The 23,322-nt window shown below is 29.3% G+C and overlaps 1 protein-coding gene across 1 annotated transcript; it reads right to left on the bottom strand.

Moving 5' to 3' along the window:
* Positions 1–884: 884 nt before the first annotated feature.
* Positions 885–21,608, bottom strand: LOC145942929 (uncharacterized). The gene is made up of 7 exons (XM_083050096.1): positions 21,451–21,608; positions 3,472–3,672; positions 2,804–3,245; positions 2,578–2,667; positions 1,445–1,751; positions 1,029–1,179; positions 885–897 (listed from the first exon to the last, which is right to left on the bottom strand). Exons 1-7 carry the CDS (start codon positions 21,606–21,608, stop codon positions 885–887), a joined length of 1,362 nt encoding a protein of 453 aa, XP_082906222.1.
* Positions 21,609–23,322: the final 1,714 nt, after the last annotated feature.

Here is a 23,322-nt window from a genome sequence, read left to right as displayed (position 1 = left end):
TTAGATATGTCCTAGTCCTAAAGGTATAGTGGAAATGGGGATAGATAACGATTTTAAGATCTGTTGACTTTTCTTGATTTCTATGACAATGAAAAAGTAATGCTTTATTTTTTCAGACTCACTAAAATCTTGTTCATTACTTGTTAAAATTAAAAAATTGTTAAAATTGATAAATAAATAGAATTTTGTAAAATTTAGAATTTTTTAGAAATATTTATATTTCATAATCTTACGATCATATACAAGTAAGATAACTTTCAGTATTAGGTAAAATGACAAAAAGCCAAGTTAAGTTAAATTAAATTAAAATAGGCTTTTTTATGGATAAAGAAAATGAATATATTAAACTTTTTATGCTACATTTTGATATTATAATAATAACTATCTATATATATATATTGTAAAATGAACGTAAAATAAAGAAAAATGTAATAAAAAATTTTATTTATATGAAGACAGAAAAAAATAATAATTAAAACATTAAAAAAACAATTATTTATAAATATATAACGAAAATAAAGTAAAATTGAAGGTAAAATGAAAATAATTAATTATTTAAAATTAAGAAACCATTAAAATTTAAATAGAAATTTAAATAGAATCAAACACATTACATTATCTTGAAAGATATTCGGTTTTAATTTATATGACGTGTGTGTGTGTGTGTGTGTGTGCGCGTATGTGTATGTCAGTTTAAAGATTACATTATACATTTGATGTTACATAATAACCGCATTACTTCTTGTCTGCAGATAGAGCGGTTTGAACCGGGCAGGAAAGTTTTCCACAATTTTGTGAATTCATAATAATTAAAAAAAAATAATTAATTATAAAAGATTGATCATAAAATGCGCGAGAAGAGACAGTCCACTGTTACATGGTCTCTATATAGGCACTCTGCAAAAAAAGACAAATATTACGAGATATTACTTATGTCAGTTTACAGTATATTTAGTCTTAAAATATAAAATTTCGTAAATGTTTTGTTCTCAATATTGTATAATATGTAATTTATATTATTAATTTACTGATATTGTTGTTTGGCAGTTATAGCGGCGTCCTGTGGATAAAAACTTGCCAGCATTTTATTTGGCACGTAATGCGTCTTTTCGAATTTGCAAAAATAGCGACCTGTTTCGCTATTATCGATCCATTTCGGCGTTGTTAAAGTTATAGAATCTAAAATAAAAAATGCAAATAAAAATTAAATGTATATATATGATAAGTAAGATAAACTAAATGATAAACGAAATAAGAAATAATAAATAAAATATATCATATCTAAAATAAATAAAATAACTAAATTTAAAAAAAATAAATTAAAATAAAATAAACTATTATTTTATGTTGTGTACAAAAATAAGATATGTGCTCGTAGAATAAATAAATGTAATTTTAAATAAAAACGAGTCTAATAAGACTAAGGTCTAAAAGACCGTCATACCTTCTTCTACGTAACATATTTTATTGTTATCGGTAAGAATGATGTAATTTGTTTGTTGCTTTCTAAATTTATAACAATTATTGCGACAGTGATTCAATGGCAAGAAATCTATTTCTGTATATTCATCAGGCCATATACAGTGATTGGTGATTTTAACATGTCTGTCTATATGTCGGTCCCATCCGATTATGACTCCAGTACAATTATTTTTACACATATCACGATGTGTGACAATCATTCCTACTGCAAATTTTATATCCTCTGATCTTGTAATAAACTGCGCTGTTTTTTTAACGCAAAGTTTGAGCTAGAAAATGTCAGATTAGACTTCAATTTATCTATCATTTAATTTTTAAATAGACTCTTATAGCAAATTAAATTAAAGAATTAATTCAATTATATATAATTATAATTATAATTTATATAAAGCTGCACGTATCAAAGAAAAACCTTAGAAAAAGATTTTTTAATTATTATTTTATCTTAATATATGCTGCATGTATAGTGCTAACTTGGTGTTTACAAAAGCGTTTAGATTTACGCCGATTAATTTGGGAAATGTTATTAAAGTTGTATATCAAATCCGTAGTTCCTTCTATTATCTTTTCTCGCATCTGAAAAATAGAATAAATATGAAAAAATAGAAAAGATTAAACGTTAAGATTACATGAACATTCTAACTGTAATAAAAAAAAGACATATTATATAATTTTTTTCTTTAAAATTTGTTTCGTTAATTTACATGTTTGCCAAGGTTATAGGTATATTTATTAGAGTTAAAATTAATAGAAATCATAATATAAATAATTACCAACCATTGTAGGTGATATTATGTTAAAATTTTTGTATTTAGGATATTCTGATGGAGGAAATGACTTCAACATGCATAGTTTGTCGACAAGACAATCCGGAAATTTTTTAGAAATTATGTTAAAACATCTTTCATTTGCTGAATTATCCATGCCACTGCGAACAATAAAAAAATATTTATGTGCGCGCGTCTGTGTATGATTAAAGTTGAAATACCTTTTAAAAGATGTAGATAATTCCAAATTTTTAATTTTATATACTTACTAGTTTGATTTCCAATATATACAGTAGATGGGTAGAGTAGCTATATTGAGGGGACATACCATTATATCGCAACGTAGACCAAGTCTCCTGGCCACGGCGTGATATATTATTATTAAAATTATTTCTTGACCATATCTAGTTTTTAATACCTGTGCCAGAAATTACAATAAATTAATGAGAGCGAGAATATTTTTAAGATATAACAAATACACAAATGGTTCTGCTCACAGTACGATTGTTTGACCACATAATTATAATATATTATATAATCAAATAATAACTTACATTATCTATGCACATGTATTCTAAATTTGTGTCTTCCGAGTCGCATGGTCGAAAATTTAATTTGCCAAATATATATTCATCCAGTGTATCGATAATCTGCGTTCCTTCTACTTCGTTCCAGTAATTATCGTCGATATTATTATTTCTACAATAGGATAAAGATTCAGCGGACCTCGAGAATATCGAATGATGGGGATGTTTTTCTCTGAGGTAATTCTGTACCCCTAGTGCAATACTATCTAGCGATGCTATTATACACGATTGAATTATATTTTTTTCAAGATGAATAGATTGCGCCGCAATATATGCAGTCCATTCGAAAAGCTGCATTCTGGAAGGCACTTCTTTAAATTCATCGTACTTCTTTTTCATTAAATATCTCTTCATATAGTGATATATTTTCTCAATACAATATCTTTCGGTTAGGTCACAATCAGTTCGTCTGAAAAATTTACATGCTGTGTAATTAGGACATTAGTCTACGAAGGCAATAGTATTATAATTTATATTGAGAATCCTACCGTGGAGATTGTGTAAGCGAGTGTTTAATCTCATCAAAGAAAATATATCTTATGAAATAATTTTCAAGATTACCGTATTTACAAGCCTGATCAAAGAAATTTCTTAAAAAATCATTTAAATAAAATATACATTCGAATTTCGTAAAATTATTGATTGATTCATTGCCATGATGATATTTATAATTGATTTGAGACACGTAATTTCGAAATTGCCTCGACAATTTCGTGCCTATTTCCATGAAGTTTGAGTTTTTCTCCAATTTCTTCCTCTTCGGTTCGTATTCTTCAGACTCTTCCTGCTCATTATTCTTAAATAGCTTGTCATACATTTTCTTCGCAACAGGCCATCTAAAATTTGAATATAAAATATTTTAATAAACTTTTGAAAATTACACTAAACAGTGCTATTGCAAAAGTAATGAAACAGAACAATATATTTTTAAAATACATAACTTTTTATTTAACTTTTATTTTTTATATTTATAAAACAATCTAGTCCAACAAATTCATTAATAACATTATAAAATAAAATAGTTAAATTAATAAAATTAAAATAATAAAGTATAATGTATAATTACATTAAAAAATAAAAAAATGCAACATTTCTAATTTTAAATTTACCTATTATTCTTTCCTATTATATTACATTATATTATATATTTATATGTTATATTATATTATATATTACATGTTTTTTATTAGGTCATAAAAATGGACATGAAAAAGGGTTAACGAGAGCCAGAGTATAGAAAAAAGGGTACTAGCAATTATTTTTAAAAAATTTTCAATTATTAAAAATTTAGTTTCTATTTAATTGTTTTCATAAATTTAATCCATTTCTAAAAAGTGCATGTTAAGTCGATTCTCGAAAGTCTCGAAGTATTGTTGCCTCTTTTCCGCAATGCTGATTGGTTCTCTGTCGATTCGCGTTGTGTGTTATATTCGTAGCATCGAAAGACTGTCATCGCGAGGGTTAACAGTTAGCAGTTTGACCAAAATAAAATAAAATAAAATAATAATGTTTTAAATAATATGTGATAATACTTTAAGCTTGATTAATATTTTTGACATTCGCGTTGTGTGTTATATTCGTAGCATCGAAAGGCTGTCATCGCGAGGGTTAGCAATTAGCAGTTTGACAGTTAGTCCAAAAAGTAAAATAAAATAATGTTTTAAATAATATGTTATTATACTTTAAACTTGATTAATATTTTGGCGGAAAAAAGGCAAAAATACTTGCGAGAATCGACTTAATGTCTTTTTTAGAAAAAGATTAGAATAACAAAAGCGCGCGTTACGCCATTCCTCGATTTTAAATAAAAAATTAATATTTTTATATAAAGTTTGTTTAAACTTGGTTAATATTTTTTGATAGAAATCAGATGATTAAAGCATTACATTGCTAATTAAATTTTAACATAAAAATATGTTATAAAATTTAATATAATAATGTTATAAATAATATGTTATAATGCCTTATCTGTGCGATTAATATTTTTTGACAGAAATCAACTGATAGCTGTTATAAATATTAATCGAATTTAAGGAATTATAATACATTATTTAAAACATATTATTATTTTAAATGTTATAACATATTCTTATTTTAAGAATTAATTAGCAATTTTACGTTTTAATCAGCTGATTTCTGTAACAAAAATATTAATCGAGGATAAAATATTACAACATATTATTCACAACATATTGCTATATATTTTAATTATTATAACATATTATTATTTTAAAATTTAATTAGCTCGCTATATTAATATTTTTTAATTTATTCATTTAATTATAAAGTAATATATTTATTAAGTTAAAAATAGAAGTGAAACATAAATCCAAATTAACAATTAAGGTTCCGTAGCAATTTTTAAGGACAAATATTTCCTAAATTAGAGTCATAAATATATTTCGTCCGACACTTTTCGATAATCTTAATATAATTCGAATTGCGAATGCGCAGTAGAAATGAGTATCGACATCTATTACCGCGATATATGTATATAGTTACGCATAATATTAAAAATTAAAATTTTAAGCCGCTGACCCCATACGGCGCGGATTTATTTTACGTATATTAGACCAAAAAGTTTGTAGGCTGATATGGTGATGGTACCATCATAATGTGCAGGCAATGTACTGTTGAAATATATGAAAGATTAATTTTTGGCTCGCTTTAAAATATTGAAAATTAAAACATTTTACCCGCAAACCCCATACGGCGCGGATTCATTTTACGTATATTAGACCAAAAAGATTAATATTAGATTAATATTAGATTAATATTTTTTGACAGAAATCAGCTGATAGCTGTTATATATATTAATCGAGTTTAAGGAATTATATATTACATTATTTAAAACATATTATTTTAAATGTTATAACATATTCTTATTTTAAAAATTAATTAGCAAATTAATGTTTTAATCAGCTGATTTCTGTAACAAAAATATTAATCGAGGATAAGATATTACAACATATTATTTACAATATATTGCTTTTTTAATTTTTATAACATATTACTATTTTAAAATTTAATTACCTTACTATATTAATATTTTCTAATATATTTATTTAATTAAGAAGTAGTATATTTATTAAGTTAAGAATAGAAGTGACATGAATACAAATTTACAATTAAGGTTTCGTAGATATAATTTTTAAAAGAAAAATTATTTTCTTAAATAGAGTCACAAACATATTTCGTCCGACACTTTTCGATAATCTTGATATAATTCGAATTCCGAATGCGCAGTAGAAATGAGTTTCGACATATATTACCGCGATATATGCATGCAGTCACGCATAATTCGTAATAATGTGCAGACAATCTACTGTTAAAATGTATATAAGATTAATTTTTGGCACGTTTTGAAATATCGAAAATTAAAATTTTTAAGCCGCAAAACCCATACGGCGCAGATTTATATAACGTATATTAGACCAAAAAGGTAGTACGCTGGTATGCTTATGGTACAAAGATAATCTGCAAACAATACACTATTGAAATATATATACGATGAATTTCTGGCTCGTCTTAAAATATTAGAAATCGATACTTTTTTACCGCTGCCGCCCCTATGCGACGCAACCTTATTTTATGAATATCAAGTTAAAATTTGTACGCTGGTGTCTGTTTGGTACCAAATGATTCTGTAATCAATGTACTATTAAAATGTATAATCGATGAATTTTTGGCTCGTCTTAAAATATTAGAAATCGATACTTTTTTGACGCGGACCCTGTGCGACGCATCCTTATTTTATGTTTATTGTATTAAAAAATTTGTACGCTGGTGTCTGCATGGTACCAAAAGATTCTGTAATCAATGTACTATTAAAATGTATAATCGATGAATTATTGGCTCGTCTTAAAATATTAGAAATTGATACTTTTTTGACACGGACTCTGTGCGACGCATACTTATTTTATGTTTATCGTATTAAAAAATTTGTACGCTGGTGTCTGCATGGTACCAAAAGATTCTGTAATCAATGTACTATTAAAATGTATAATCGATAAATTTTTGGCTCGTCTTAAAATATTGGAAATCGATACATTTTACCGCTGACCCTATGCGACGCAACCTTATTTTATGTATATCAAGTTAATAAATTTGTACGCTGGTGTCTGTTTGGTACCAAATGATTTTGTAATAAATGTACTATTCAAATGTATAATCGATGAATTTTTGGCTCGTCTTAAAATATTGGAAATCGATACATTTTACCGCTGACCCTATGCGACGCAACCTTATTTTATGTATATCAAGTTAAAAAATTTGTACGCTGGTGTCTGTTTGGTACCAAATGATTTTGTAATAAATGTACTATTAAAATGTATAATCGATGAATTTTTGGCTCGTCTTAAAATATTAGAAATTCATACTGTTTTGACGCGGACCCTGTGCGACGCATCCTTATTTTATGTATATCATATTAAAAAATTTGTACGCTGGTGTCTGCTTGGTACCAAATAATTCTGTAATCAATGTACTATTAAAATGTATAATCGATGAATTTTTGGCTCGTCTTTAAATATTAGAAAACGATACTTTTTTACCGCTGACCCTATGCGACGCATCCTTAATTAATGTATAGCAAATGAAAAAGTTTGTACGCTGTTGTCTGCTTGGTACCAAAAGATTCTGTAATCAATGTACTATTAAAATGTATAAACGATGAATTTTTGGCTCGTCTTAAAATATTAGAAATTAATACTTTTTTGACGCGGACCCTGTGCGACGCATCCTTATTTTATGTTTATCGTATTAAAAAATTTGTACGCTGGTGTCTGCATGGTACCAAAAGATTCTGTAATCAATGTACTATTAAAATGTATAATCGATGAATTTTTGGCTCGTCTTAAAATATTGGAAATCGATACATTTTACCGCTGACCCTATGCGACGCAACCTTATTTTATGTATATCAAGTTAAAAAATTTGTACGCTGCTGTCTGTTTGGTACCAAATGATTCTATAATCTATGTACTATTAAAATGTATAATCGATGAATTTTTGGCTCGTATTAAAATATTAGAAATTGATACTTTTTTGACGCGGACCCCGTGCGACGCATCCTTATTTTATGTTTATCGTATTAAAAAATTTGTACGCTGGTGTCTGCATGGTACCAAAAGATTCTGTAATCAATGTACTATTAAAATGTATAATCGATGAATTTTTGGCTCGTCTTAAAATATTAGAAATTCATACTTTTTTGACGCGGACCCTGTGCGACGCATACTTATTTTATGTTTGTCGTATTAAAAAATTTGTACGCTGGTGTATGCATGGTACCAAAAGATTCTGTAATCAATGTACTATTAAAATGTATAATCAATGAATTTTTGGCTCGTCTTAAAATATTGGAAATCGATACATTTTACCGCTGACCCTATGCGACGCAACCTTATTTTATGTATATCAAGTTAAAAAATTTGTACGCTGGTGTCTGTTTGGTAGCAAATGATTCTGTAATAAATGTACTATTAAAATGTATAATCGATGAATTTTTGGCTCGTCTTAAAATATTAGAAATTGATACTTTTTTGACGCGGACCCTGTGCGACGCATACTTATTTTATGTTTGTCGTATTAAAAAATTTGTACGCTGGTGTATGCATGGTACCAAAAGATTCTGTAATCAATGTACTATTAAAATGTATAATCGATGAATTTTTGGCTCGTCTTAAAATATTGGAAATCGATACATTTTACCGCTGACCCTATGCGACGCAACCTTATTTTATGTATATCAAGTTAAAAAATTTGTACGCTGCTGTCTGTTTGGTACCAAATGATTCTATAATCTATGTACTATTAAAATGTATAATCGATGAATTTTTGGCTCGTATTAAAATATTAGAAATTGATACTTTTTTGACGCGGACCCAGTGCGACGCATCCTTATTTTATGTTTATCGTATTAAAAAATTTGTACGCTGGTGTCTGCATGGTACCAAAAGATTCTGTAATCAATGTACTATTAAAATGTATAATCGATGAATTTTTGGCTCGTCTTAAAATATAAGAAATTGATACTTTTTTGACGCGGACCCTGTGCGACGCATCCTTATTTTATGTTTATCGTATTAAAAAATTTGTACGCTGGTGTCTGCATGGTACCAAAAGATTCTGTAATCAATGTACTATTAAAATGTATAATCGATAAATTTTTGGCTCGTCTTAAAATATTGGAAATCGATACATTTTACCGCTGACCCTATGCGACGCAACCTTATTTTATGTATATCAAGTTAAAAAATTTGTACGCTGGTGTCTGTTTGGTACCAAATGATTTTGTAATAAATGTACTATTAAAATGTATAATCGATGAATTTTTGGCTCGTCTTAAAATATTGGAAATCGATACATTTTACCGCTGACCCTATGCGACGCAACCTTATTTTATGTATATCAAGTTAAAAAATTTGTACGCTGGTGTCTGTTTGGTACCAAATGATTTTGTAATAAATGTACTATTAAAATGTATAATCGATGAATTTTTGGCTCGTCTTAAAATATTAGAAATTCATACTTTTTTGACGCGGACCCTGTGCGACGCATCCTTATTTTATGTTTATCGTATTAAAAAATTTGTACGCTGGTGTCTGCATGGTACCAAAAGATTCTGTAATCAATGTACTATTAAAATGTATAATCGATGAATTTTTGGCTCGTCTTAAAATATTGGAAATCGATACATTTTACCGCTGACCCTATGCAACGCAACCTTATTTTATGTATATCAAGTTAAAAAATTTGTACGCTGGTGTCTGTTTGGTACCAAATGATTTTGTAATAAATGTACTATTAAAATGTATAATCGATGAATTTTTGGCTCGTCTTAAAATATTGGAAATCGATACATTTTACCGCTGACCCTATGCGACGCAACCTTATTTTATGTATATCAAGTTAAAAAATTTGTACGCTGGTGTCTGTTTGGTACCAAATGATTTTGTAATAAATGTACTATTAAAATGTATAATCGATGAATTTTTGGCTCGTCTTAAAATATTAGAAATTCATACTGTTTTGACGCGGACCCTGTGCGACGCATCCTTATTTTATGTATATCATATTAAAAAATTTGTACGCTGTTGTCTGCTTGGTACCAAAAGATTCTGTAATCAATGTACTATTAAAATGTATAAACGATGAATTTTTGGCTCGTCTTAAAATATTAGAAATTAATACTTTTTTGACGCGGACCCTGTGCGACGCATCCTTATTTTATGATTATCGTATTAAAAAATTTGTACGCTGGTGTCTGCATGGTACCAAAAGATTCTGTAATCAATGTACTATTAAAATGTATAATCGATGAATTTTTGGCTCGTCTTAAAATATTGGAAATCGATACATTTTACCGCTGACCCTATGCGACGCAACCTTATTTTATGTATATCAAGATAAAAAATTTGTACGCTGCTGTCTGTTTGGTACCAAATGATTCTATAATCTATGTACTATTAAAATGTATAATCGATGAATTTTTGGCTCGTATTAAAATATTAGAAATTGATACTTTTTTGACGCGGACCCTGTGCGACGCATCCTTATTTTATGTTTATCGTATTAAAAAATTTGTACGCTGGTGTCTGCATGGTACCAAAAGATTCTGTAATCAATGTACTATTAAAATGTATAATCGATGAATTTTTGGCTCGTCTTTAAATATTAGAAATTGATACTTTTTTGACGCGGACCCTGTGCGACGCATACTTATTTTATGTTTGTCGTATTAAAAAATTTGTACGCTGGTGTATGCATGGTACCAAAAGATTCTGTAATCAATGTACTATTAAAATGTATAATCAATGAATTTTTGGCTCGTCTTAAAATATTGGAAATCGATACATTTTACCGCTGACCCTATGCGACGCAACCTTATTTTATGTATATCAAGTTAAAAAATTTGTACGCTGGTGTCTGTTTGGTAGCAAATGATTCTGTAATCAATGTACTATTAAAATGTATAATCGATGAATTTTTGGCTCGTCTTAAAATATTAGAAATCGATACTTTTTTGACGCGGACCCTGTGCGACGCATACTTATTTTATGTTTATTGTATTAAAAAATTTGTACGCTGGTGTCTGCATGGTACCAAAAGATTCTATAATCAATGTACTATTAAAATGTATAATCGATGAATTATTGGCTCGTCTTAAAATATTAGAAATTGATACTTTTTTGACACGGACTCTGTGCGACGCATACTTATTTTATGTTTATCGTATTAAAAAATTTGTACGCTGGTGTCTGCATGGTACCAAAAGATTCTGTAATCAATGTACTATTAAAATGTATAATCGATAAATTTTTGGCTCGTCTTAAAATATTGGAAATCGATACAGTTTACCGCTGACCCTATGCGACGCAACCTTATTTTATGTATATCAAGTTAATAAATTTGTACGCTGGTGTCTGTTTGGTACCAAATGATTTTGTAATAAATGTACTATTAAAATGTATAATCGATGAATTTTTGGCTCGTCTTAAAATATTGGAAATCGATACATTTTACCGCTGACCCTATGCGACGCAACCTTATTTTATGTATATCAAGTTAAAAAATTTGTACGCTGGTGTCTGTTTGGTACCAAATGATTTTGTAATAAATGTACTATTAAAATGTATAATCGATGAATTTTTGGCTCGTCTTAAAATATTAGAATTTCATACTGTTTTGACGCGGACCCTGTGCGACGCATCCTTATTTTATGTATATCATATTAAAAAATTTGTACGCTGGTGTCTGCTTGGTACCAAATAATTCTGTAATAAATGTACTATTAAAATGTATAATCGATGAATTTTTGGCTCGTCTTTAAATATTAGAAAACGATACTTTTTTACCGCTGACCCTATGCGACGCATCCTTAATTAATGTATAGCAAATGAAAAAGTTTGTACGCTGTTGTCTGCTTGGTACCAAAAGATTCTGTAATCAATGTACTATTAAAATGTATAAACGATGAATTTTTGGCTCGTCTTAAAATATTAGAAATTAATACTTTTTTGACGCGGACCCTGTGCGACGCATCCTTATTTTATGTTTATCGTATTAAAAAATTTGTACGCTGGTGTCTGCATGGTACCAAAAGATTCTGTAATCAATGTACTATTAAAATGTATAATCGATGAATTTTTGGCTCGTCTTAAAATATTGGAAATCGATACATTTTACCGCTGACCCTATGCGACGCAACCTTATTTTATGTATATCAAGTTAAAAAATTTGTACGCTGCTGTCTGTTTGGTACCAAATGATTCTATAATCTATGTACTATTAAAATGTATAATCGATGAATTTTTGGCTCGTATTAAAATATTAGAAATTGATACTTTTTTGACGCGGACCCTGTGCGACGAATCCTTATTTTATGTTTATCGTATTAAAAAATTTGTACGCTGGTGTCTGCATGGTACCAAAAGATTCTGTAATCAATGTACTATTAAAATGTATAATCGATGAATTTTTGGCTCGTCTTTAAATATTAGAATTTGATACTTTTTTGACGCGGACCCTGTGCGACGCATACTTATTTTATGTTTGTCGTATTAAAAAATTTGTACGCTGGTGTATGCATGGTACCAAAAGATTCTGTAATCAATGTACTATTAAAATGTATAATCAATGAATTTTTGGCTCGTCTTAAAATATTGGAAATCGATACATTTTACCGCTGACCCTATGCGACGCAACCTTATTTTATGTATATCAAGTTAAAAAATTTGTACGCTGGTGTCTGTTTGGTAGCAAATGATTCTGTAATAAATGTACTATTAAAATGTATAATCGATGAATTTTTGGCTCGTCTTAAAATATTGGAAATCGATACATTTTACCGCTGACCCTATGCGACGCAACAATATTTTATGTATATCAAGTTAAAAAATTTGTACGCTGGTGTCTGTTTGGTACCAAATGATTTTGTAATAAATGTACTATTAAAATGTATAATCGATGAATTTTTGGCTCGTCTTTAAATATTAGAAATCGATACTTTTTTACCGCTGACCCTATGCGACGCATCCTTAATTAATGTATAGCAAATGAAAAAGTTTGTACGCTGTTGTCTGCTTGGTACCAAAAGATTCTGTAATCAATGTACTATTAAAATGTATAAACGATGAATTTTTGGCTCGTCTTAAAATATTAGAAATTAATACTTTTTTGACGCGGACCCTGTGCGACGCATCCTTATTTTATGTTTATCGTATTAAAAAATTTGTACGCTGGTGTCTGCATGGTACCAAAAGATTCTGTAATCAATGTACTATTAAAATGTATAATCGATGAATTTTTGGCTCGTCTTAAAATATTGGAAATCGATACATTTTACCGCTGACCCTAAGCGACGCAACCTTATTTTATGTATATCAAGTTAAAAAATTTGTACGCTGCTGTCTGTTTGGTACCAAATGATTCTATAATCTATGTCCTATTAAAATGTATAATCGATGAATTTTTGGCTCATATTAAAATATTAGAAATTGATACTTTTTTGACGCGGACCCTGTGCGACGCATCCTTATATTATGTTTATCGTATTAAAAAATTTGTACGCTGGTGTCTGCATGGTACCAAAAGATTCTGTAATAAATGTACTATTAAAATGTATAATCGATGAATTTTTGGCTCGTCTTAAAATATTGGAAATCGATACATTTTACCGCTGACCCTATGCGACGCAACCTTATTTTATGTATATCAAGTTAAAAAATTTGTACGCTGGTGTCTGTTTGGTACCAAATGATTTTGTAATAAATGTACTATTAAAATGTATAATCGATGAATTTTTGGCTCGTCTTAAAATATTGGAAATCGATACATTTTACCGCTGACCCTATGCGACGCAACCTTATTTTATGTATATCAAGTTAAAAAATTTGTACGCTGGTGTCTGTTTGGTACCAAATGATTTTGTAATAAATGTACTATTAAAATGTATAATCGATGAATTTTTGGCTCGTCTTAAAATATTAGAAATTGATACTTTTTTGACGCGGACCCTGTGCGACGCATCCTTATTTTATGTTTATCGTATTAAAAAATTTGTACGCTGGTGTCTGCATGGTACCAAAAGATTCTGTAATCAATGTACTATTAAAATGTATAATCGATAAATTTTTGGCTCGTCTTAAAATATTGGAAATCGATACATTTTACCGCTGACCCTATGCGACGCAACCTTATTTTATGTATATCAAGTTAAAAAATTTGTACGCTGCTGCCTGTTTGGTACCAAATGATTCTATAATCTATGTACTATTAAAATGTATAATCGATGAATTTTTGGCTCGTATTAAAATATTAGAAATTAATACTTTTTTGACGCGGACCCTGTGCGACGCATCCTTATTTTATGTTTATCGTATTAAAAAATTTGTACGCTGGTGTCTGCATGGTACCAAAAGATTCTGTAATCAATGTACTATTAAAATGTATAATCGATGAATTTTTGGCTCGTCTTAAAATATTGGAAATCGATACATTTTACCGCTGACCCTATGCGACGCAACCTTATTTTATGTATATCAAGTTAAAAAATTTGTACGCTGCTGCCTGTTTGGTACCAAATGATTCTATAATCTATGTACTATTAAAATGTATAATCGATGAATTTTTGGCTCGTCTTAAAATATTAGAAATTGATACTTTTTTGACGCGGACCCTGTGCGACGCAACCTTATTTTATGTATATCAAGTTAAAAAATTTGTACGCTGGTGTCTGTTTGGTACCAAATGATTTTGTAATAAATGTACTATTAAAATGTATAATCGATGAATTTTTGGCTCGTCTTAAAATATTAGAAATTCATACTGTTTTGACGCGGACCCTGTGCGACGCATCCTTATTTTATGTATATCATATTAAAAAATTTGTACGCTGGTGTCTGCTTGGTACCAAATAATTCTGTAATCAATGTACTATTAAAATGTATAATCGATGAATTTTTGGCTCGTCTTTAAATATTAGAAATCGATACTTTTTTACCGCTGACCCTATGCGACGCATCCTTAATTAATGTATAGCAAATGAAAAAGTTTGTACGCTGTTGTCTGCTTGGTACCAAAAGATTCTGTAATCAATGTACTATTAAAATGTATAAACGATGAATTTTTGGCTCGTCTTAAAATATTAGAAATTAATACTTTTTTGACGCGGACCCTGTGCGACGCATCCTTATTTTATGTTTATCGTATTAAAAAATTTGTACGCTGGTGTCTGCATGGTACCAAAAGATTCTGTAATCAATGTACTATTAAAATGTATAATCGATGAATTTTTGGCTCGTCTTAAAATATTGGAAATCGATACATTTTACCGCTGACCCTATGCGACGCAACCTTATTTTATGTATATCAAGTTAAAAAATTTGTATGCTGCTGCCTGTTTGGTACCAAATGATTCTATAATCTATGTACTATTAACATGTATAATCGATGAATTTTTGGCTCGTCTTAAAATATTAGAAATTGATACTTTTTTGACGCGGACCCTGTGCGACGCATACTTATTTTATGTTTGTCGTATTAAAAAATTTGTACGCTGGTGTCTGCATGGTACCAAAAGATTCTGTAATCAATGTACTATTAAAATGTATAATCGATGAATTTTTGGCTCGTCTTAAAATATTGGAAATCGATACATTTTACCGCTGACCCTATGCGACGCAACCTTATTTTATGTATATCAAGTTAAAAAATTTGTACGCTGGTGTCTGTTTGGTAGCAAATGATTCTGTAATAAATGTACTATTTAAATGTATATTCGATGAATTTTTGGCTCGTCTTAAAATATTAGAAATTGATACTTTTTTGACGCGGACCCTGTGCGAGGCATCCTTATTTTATGTTTATCGTATTAAAAAATTTGTACGCTGGTGTCTGCATGGTACCAAAAGATTCTGTAATCAATGTACTATTAAAATGTATAATCGATGAATTTTTGGCTCGTCTTGAAATATTAGAAATTGATACTTTTTTGACGCGGACCCTGTGCGACGCATCCTTATTTTATGTTTATCGTATTAAAGAATTTGTACGCTGGTGTCTGCATGGTACCAAAAGATTCTGTAATCAATGTACTATTAAATTGTATAATCGATGAATTTTTGGCTCGTCTTAAAATATTGGAAATCGATACATTTTACCGCTGACCCTATGCGACGCAACCTTATTTTAAGTATATCATGTCAAAAAATTTGTACGCTGGTGTCTGTTTGGTACCAAATGATTCTGTAATAAATGTACTATTAAAATGTAAAATCGATGAATTTTTGGCTCGTATTAAAATATTAGAAATTCATACTTTTTTGACGCGGACCCTGTACGACGCATCTTTATTTTATGTTTATCGTATTAAAAAATTTGTACGCTGGTGTCTGCATGGTACCAAAAGATTCTGTAATCAATGTACTATTAAAATGTATAATCGATGAATTTTTGGCTCGTCTTAAAATATTAGAAATTGATACTTTTTTGACGCGGACCCTGTGCGACGCATACTTATTTTATGTTTGTCGTATTAAAAAATTTGTACGCTGGTGTCTGCATGGTACCAAAAGATTCTGTAATCAATGTACTATTAAAATGTATAATCGATGAATTTTTGGCTCGTCTTAAAATATTGGAAATCGATACATTTTACCGCTGACCCTATGCGACGCAACCTTATTTTATGTATATCAAGTTAAAAAATTTGTACGCTGGTGTCTGTTTGGTAGCAAATGATTCTGTAATAAATGTACTATTTAAATGTATATTCGATGAATTTTTGGCTCGTCTTAAAATATTAGAAATTGATACTTTTTTGACGCGGACCCTGTGCGACGCATCCTTATTTTATGTTTATCGTATTAAAAAATTTGTACGCTGGTGTCTGCATGGTACCAAAAGATTCTGTAATCAATGTACTATTAAAATGTATAATCGATGAATTTTTGGCTCGTCTTGAAATATTAGAAATTGATACTTTTTTGACGCGGACCCTGTGCGACGCATCCTTATTTTATGTTTATCGTATTAAAGAATTTGTACGCTGGTGTCTGCATGGTACCAAAAGATTCTGTAATCAATGTACTATTAAATTGTATAATCGATGAATTTTTGGCTCGTCTTAAAATATTGGAAATCGATACATTTTACCGCTGACCCTATGCGACGCAACCTTATTTTAAGTATATCATGTCAAAAAATTTGTACGCTGGTGTCTGTTTGGTACCAAATGATTCTGTAATAAATGTACTATTAAAATGTAAAATCGATGAATTTTTGGCTCGTATTAAAATATTAGAAATTCATACTTTTTTGACGCGGACCCTGTGCGACGCATCTTTATTTTATGTTTATCGTATTAAAAAATTTGTACGCTGGTGTCTGCATGGTACCAAAAGATTCTGTAATCTATGTACTATTAAAATGTATAATCGATGAATTTTTGGCTCGTCTTAAAATATTAGAAATTGATACTTTTTTGACGCGGACCCTGTGCGACGCATCCTTATTTTATGTTTATCGTATTAAAAAATTTGTACGCTGGTGTCTGCATGGTACCAAAAGATTCTGTAATCAATGTACTATTAAAATGTATAATCGATGAATTTTTGGCTCGTCTTTAAATATTAGAAATTGATACTTTTTTGACGCGGACCCTGTGCGACGCATACTTATTTTATGTTTGTCGTATTAAAAAATTTGTACGCTGGTGTCTGCATGGTACCAAAAGATTCTGTAATCAATGTACTATTAAAATGTATAATCGATGAATTTTTGGCTCGTCTTAAAATATTGGAAATCGATACATTTTACCGCTGACCCTATGCGACGCAACCTTATTTTATGTATATCAAGTTAAAAAATTTGTACGCTGGTGTCTGTTTGGTACCAAATGATTCTGTAATAAATGTACTATTAAAATGTAAAATCGATGAATTTTTGGCTCGTATTAAAATATTAGAAATTCATACTTTTTTGACGCGGACCCTGTGCGACGCATCTTTATTTTATGTTTATCGTATTAAAAAATTTGTACGCTGGTGTCTGCATGGTACCAAAAGATTCTGTAATCTATGTACTATTAAAATGTATAATCGATGAATTTTTGGCTCGTCTTAAAATATTAGAAATTGATACTTTTTTGACGCGGACCCTGTGCGACGCATCCTTATTTTATGTTTATCGTATTAAAAAATTTGTACGCTGGTGTCTGCATGGTACCAAAAGATTCTGTAATCAATGTACTATTAAAATGTATAATCGATGAATTTTTGGCTCGTCTTTAAATATTAGAAATTGATACTTTTTTGACGCGGACTCTGTGCGACGCATACTTATTTTATGTTTGTCGTATTAAAAAATTTGTACGCTGGTGTCTGCATGGTACCAAAAGATTCTGTAATCAATGTACTATTAAAATGTATAATCGATGAATTTTTGGCTCGTCTTAAAATATTGGAAATCGATACATTTTACCGCTGACCCTATGCGACGCAACCTTATTTTATGTATATCAAGTTAAAAAATTTGTACGCTGGTGTCTGTTTGGTAGCAAATGATTCTGTAATAAATGTACTATTTAAATGTATATTCGATGAATTTTTGGCTCGTCTTAAAATATTAGAAATTGATACTTTTTTGACGCGGACCCTGTGCGACGCATCCTTATTTTATGTTTATCGTATTAAAAAATTTGTACGCTGGTGTCTGCATGGTACCAAAAGATTCTGTAATCAATGTACTATTAAAATGTATAATCGATGAATTTTTGGCTCGTCTTTAAATATTAGAAATTGATACTTTTTTGACGCGGACCCTGTGCGACGCATACTTATTTTATGTTTGTCGTATTAAAAAATTTGTACGCTGGTGTCTGCATGGTACCAAAAGATTCTGTAATAAATGTACTATTAAAATGTATAATCGATGAATTTTTGGCTCGTCTTAAAATATTGGAAATCGATACATTTTACCGCTGACCCTATGCGACGCAACCTTATTTTATGTATATCAAGTTAAAAAATTTGTACGCTGGTGTCTGTTTGGTAGCAAATGATTCTGTAATAAATGTACTATTAAAATGTATAATCGATGAATTTTTGGCTCGTCTTAAAATATTAGAAATTGATACTTTTTTGACGCGGACCCTGTACGACGCATCCTTATTTTATGTTTATCGTATTAAAAAATTTGTATGCTTGTGTCTGCATGGTACCAAAAGATTCTGTAATCAATGTACTATTAAAATGTATAATCGATGAATTTTTGGCTCGTCTTAAAATATTTGAAATTGATACTTTTTTGACGCGGACCCTGTGCGACGCATCCTTATTTTATGTTTATCGTATTAAAAAATTTGTACGCTGGTGTCTGCATGGTACCAAAAGATTCTGTAATCAATGTACTATTAAAATGTATAATCGATGAATTTTTGGCTCGTCTTAAAATATTGGAAATCGATACATTTTACCGTTGACCCTATGCGACGCAACCTTATTTTATGTATATCAAGTTAAAAAATTTGTACGCTGGTGACTGTTTGGTACCAAATGATTCTGTAATAAATGTACTATTAAAATGTATAATCGATGAATTTTTGGCTCGTCTTAAAATATTAGAAATTGATACTTTTTTGACGCGGACCCTGTGCGACGCATCCTTATTTTATGTTTATCGTATTAAAAAATTTGTACGCTGGTGTCTGCATGGTACCAAAAGATTCTGTAATCAATGTACTATTAAAATGTATATTCGATGAATTTTTGAGGTGCAGGCAATGTACTGTTGAAATATATGAAAGATTAATATTTGGCTCTCTTTAAAATATTGAAAATTAAAATTTTTTACCCGCGAACCCCATAGGGCGCGGATTCATTTTACGTATATTAGACCAAAAAGGTAGTACGCTGGTATGCTGATGGTACCAAAATAATCTGCAAACAATACACTATTGAAACTTATATACGATTAATTTTTGGCTCGTTTTAAAATATAGAAAACTAAAATTTTTAAGCCGCGGATTCCATACGGCGCACAATTATATTACGTATATTAAGTCAACAAATTTGTAGGCTGGTATGTTAATGGTATCAACATAATGTGCAGACAATGTACAGTTAAAATTTATGAAAAATTAATTTTTGGTTTGTTTAAAAATATTGAAAATTTAAATTTTTTTACCGCGGACCCCATACGACGCGGATTCAGTTTACGTTTATTAGACCAAAAAAGTAGTACGCTGATATGCTTGTGATACCAAAATAATCTCCAAACAATACACTATTGAAACTTATATATGATTAATTTTTGGCTCGTTTTAAAATATAGAAAATTAATATTTTTAAGCCGCGGATCCCATACAGCGCACAATTATATTACGTATATTATACCAAAAAGTTTGTAGGCTGGTATGGTGATGGTACCATCATAATGTGCAGGCAACGTACTGTTGAAATATGTAAACGAATAATTTTTGGCGCGTTTTAAAATACTGAAAATTAAAATTTTTAAGCCGCGGATCCCATACGCCGCGGATTCATTTTACGTTTATTAGACCAAAAAGGTAGTACGCTGGTATGCTTATGGTACCAAAATAATCTGCAAACAATACACTATTCATGCATTTATAATTTTATGTTAATGATTAAATGATTGCGCGACGAAAAGGCGTACTGAGAAATTGTTGACTCGTACTACTTAATTTCTCTACATTCTTACTTTGCGCATAATAAAATTATGATATATAAAGTGCGAGTTATTATTTTATTATTTTTGACTCGAATTTAATATTTTATGCTCATGGCAGTAATTGCGTGACAAAAAGGTTGAATTATTTTCTTTTCTAAAAAAGATATGTAAAATCGATACTCGCATATATCAAAGCTTATTGTTGTCGCTTTTCCGCGATGCTTATTGGCTGTCAAGATTCGCGTTGTATATTATATTCGTAGCATCGAGAGGCTGTTATCGCGAGAATTAGCAGTTTGACAGTTTGTTCAAAATAAAATTTAAAAAAATAATAATATTAGTTTTAAATAATATGTTATAATACTTTAAACTGGATTAATATTTTTGAAAGTTATCAGCTGATTTCCATCAAAAAATATTAATCGAGAATAAGATATTATAACATATTATTTACAATTTTACAACATTTTACTATTTTAATATTTTAACATATTATTTTAAAATTTAATTACCAAATTAACGCTTTAATCAGTTGATTTCTATGAAAAAATATTAATCGAGTTTAAACAAATTTTATATTATTTTTTAATAAACATAAAACCGAAGAATGGCGCGCGCGCGTAGCGCGCGCTTGTGTTGTTCTAGTTGTATTAAAAAATTAATGTAAACAATTGAAGGAAACGTTTTAAATATTTAATTGCTCGCACTCTATTTTCTGCGTTTTGTCTCTCATTAATCCCTTTTCCTATCCATTTTTATATTGTTTATTAGAGACCTTTTATCTGCTTGTTTTATTATATTACACTTGTAATATTTTTTATTTAGTTTATGTTTTAAAATATAATTTTTGCAACAGCTATACATTGTACGATAATCCAAAAAAAAAATTATGGAACATTTACGAACAAAAAATAAAATACCTCTGAGACATTTTTTTTTCCAAAAACGTGTCATATTTGGCCGCATAACGAAATCGTTTGCATACGCATCTGAAGTTATTGATGTCTTCAATAGTGATATCACTGTAACCGAGAATTATAGCTATCATCTCGTCAGGTAAACACATTATCGTAGCCATTACAGATATAAATCAATTAAACACAAGAAAATAATATAAATGCAAATGAATTGCAACAAACTATTCGCGTAATTAATTTCCTGCTTATAAAAGCACACGAGGTCTACTGCGATTGCTCGTAGAGAAAAAAGCGTGTGTTATACACTACAGACTTTTACACTCTGTCTACCCTTATTCTGAAATTTTTACCTGAAAAACGAAAACTCCCCACCATGCAGTTATCACGTGATGTGTCCCAATTGTGTACAAAAGATATTTCAGAAACTGAGAAAACAATATTTCCATTCAATATATGTATTTTGAAGTTAAGGTTATCGAATTTCTCAATAGCAATATATACTACGGCCTCAGATTCTAAAGCAGAAAAATATTCTTTTGTAAATCAGGCACTAGTGCTAGACAAATGAAATATTTGTTGCCTTATCTGCTATGCAGAATTAGAAAGTCTTATAATTTTATATACATATATATATTTACCAATCGAGAATATCGTTCAATACTCTATGTGAGAACAATAACAATTTTGTTAAATAAATAACACGGAAATTTTTACATATATATATTATTAAGATGAGAAATAATAATTTTTATTGTAATTATTTATTTTCCAAATTTATTGCCGCATATCAATATTTGTTTTAAAAAATAAATGTATTTCAGTTCTTCTACATAAATTTTACAGCTACGTATGCAATGTGCTAAAAGATTATTTAAAAAATTTTAATTTTGATTTTTTTCAGTAGATACTGTTCTAATAAAAGAATGCCTAGCAAATATTGAAACCCCGTCAGAATCAGAAATTATTTTCCATTTTGACTTGTCTATAATAAATGTTTAACAAATGTATGTTAAATGACTATAAACAAAAGTATATTTTCTCTATGATTTATAATAATTGTTATTAATTAATTAGAAATTAATTATTAATAAAAAATATTAGCCAATTCGCGTGAGTATAAGCGCGCGATGAAAAGAGGCAGTCCAATGTTGTTACACGGAAACTACTGAAATTAAAACTGATTTATCGAGTATAATATGTGTGAAATATTTCGAAAAATTTAATTATGTTAAGCATGCATTTGTTTAAGGGGCTTCAAACTAATAGATAATGAATGACTTTAAATGAACTTTTTATAGTAAATATATTTAAAAAATGTAATTATATATGCATATACTGAGTTGATAACGTTATAATTTTATAGAAAAAAATATCTTATATATAAACTTATTATACTCTATATGTGTAAAAAGTTTCCATCAAAAGCCAGAAGAAATTGTCGAATGCAATTTTCTATTATTACAATAAAAGTAACAGAAGTTTGTATAAATTACTTAAATCTGTTTACCATTTGCTTATCATTTCCGTCATTTACATTTTTCAATTGTGCATGTAACGCTTCATTCAGTTCGATTAAAATTTGGATATTTATTCGTTCAGATCGAAGCTGTATTAAATTCAATATATAATAATCATCAATTTTTGGTAAAAAATTTAGATTGTTTATTGTGCATATAATAAATACGTACAGATAATAAACTGCATTATACTTTTGCATCGCTATTAGCGATATACATATGTATATTACTGCATCTTTTTATAGATTTACTTTTTCAATCTTGAACTGCATAATTCCGGTTTATTTCCGGTTATCAATGTAATGTATATAATCTAACTCGTCTATATATAGCTTTAGATTATATTTAGCGATTTACA

Source organism: Prenolepis imparis, unplaced genomic scaffold (genome assembly GCF_030444845.1).
Source record: "Prenolepis imparis isolate NDT839.2.m4 unplaced genomic scaffold, iyPreImpa1.0 SCAF_11, whole genome shotgun sequence".
Classification (NCBI taxonomy): Eukaryota; Metazoa; Arthropoda; class Insecta; order Hymenoptera; family Formicidae; genus Prenolepis; species Prenolepis imparis.
The sequence above is the reverse complement of the archived record's forward strand: the minus strand, read 5'-3'. Positions and strand labels throughout refer to the sequence as shown.

Coding starts and splice junctions, on each gene's coding strand:
- LOC145942929 (XM_083050096.1), bottom strand. CDS start 21,608: ATGGCTACGATAATGTGTTTACCTGACGAGATGATAGCTATAATTCTC. Junction 3,246..3,471: donor GGCAATGAATCAATCAATAA/TTTTACGAAATT, acceptor TAAATTTTTCAG/ACGAACTGATTGTGACCTAA. Junction 1,752..2,577: donor GTCTACGTTGCGATATAATG/GTATGTCCCCTC, acceptor GACATTTTCTAG/CTCAAACTTTGCGTTAAAAA.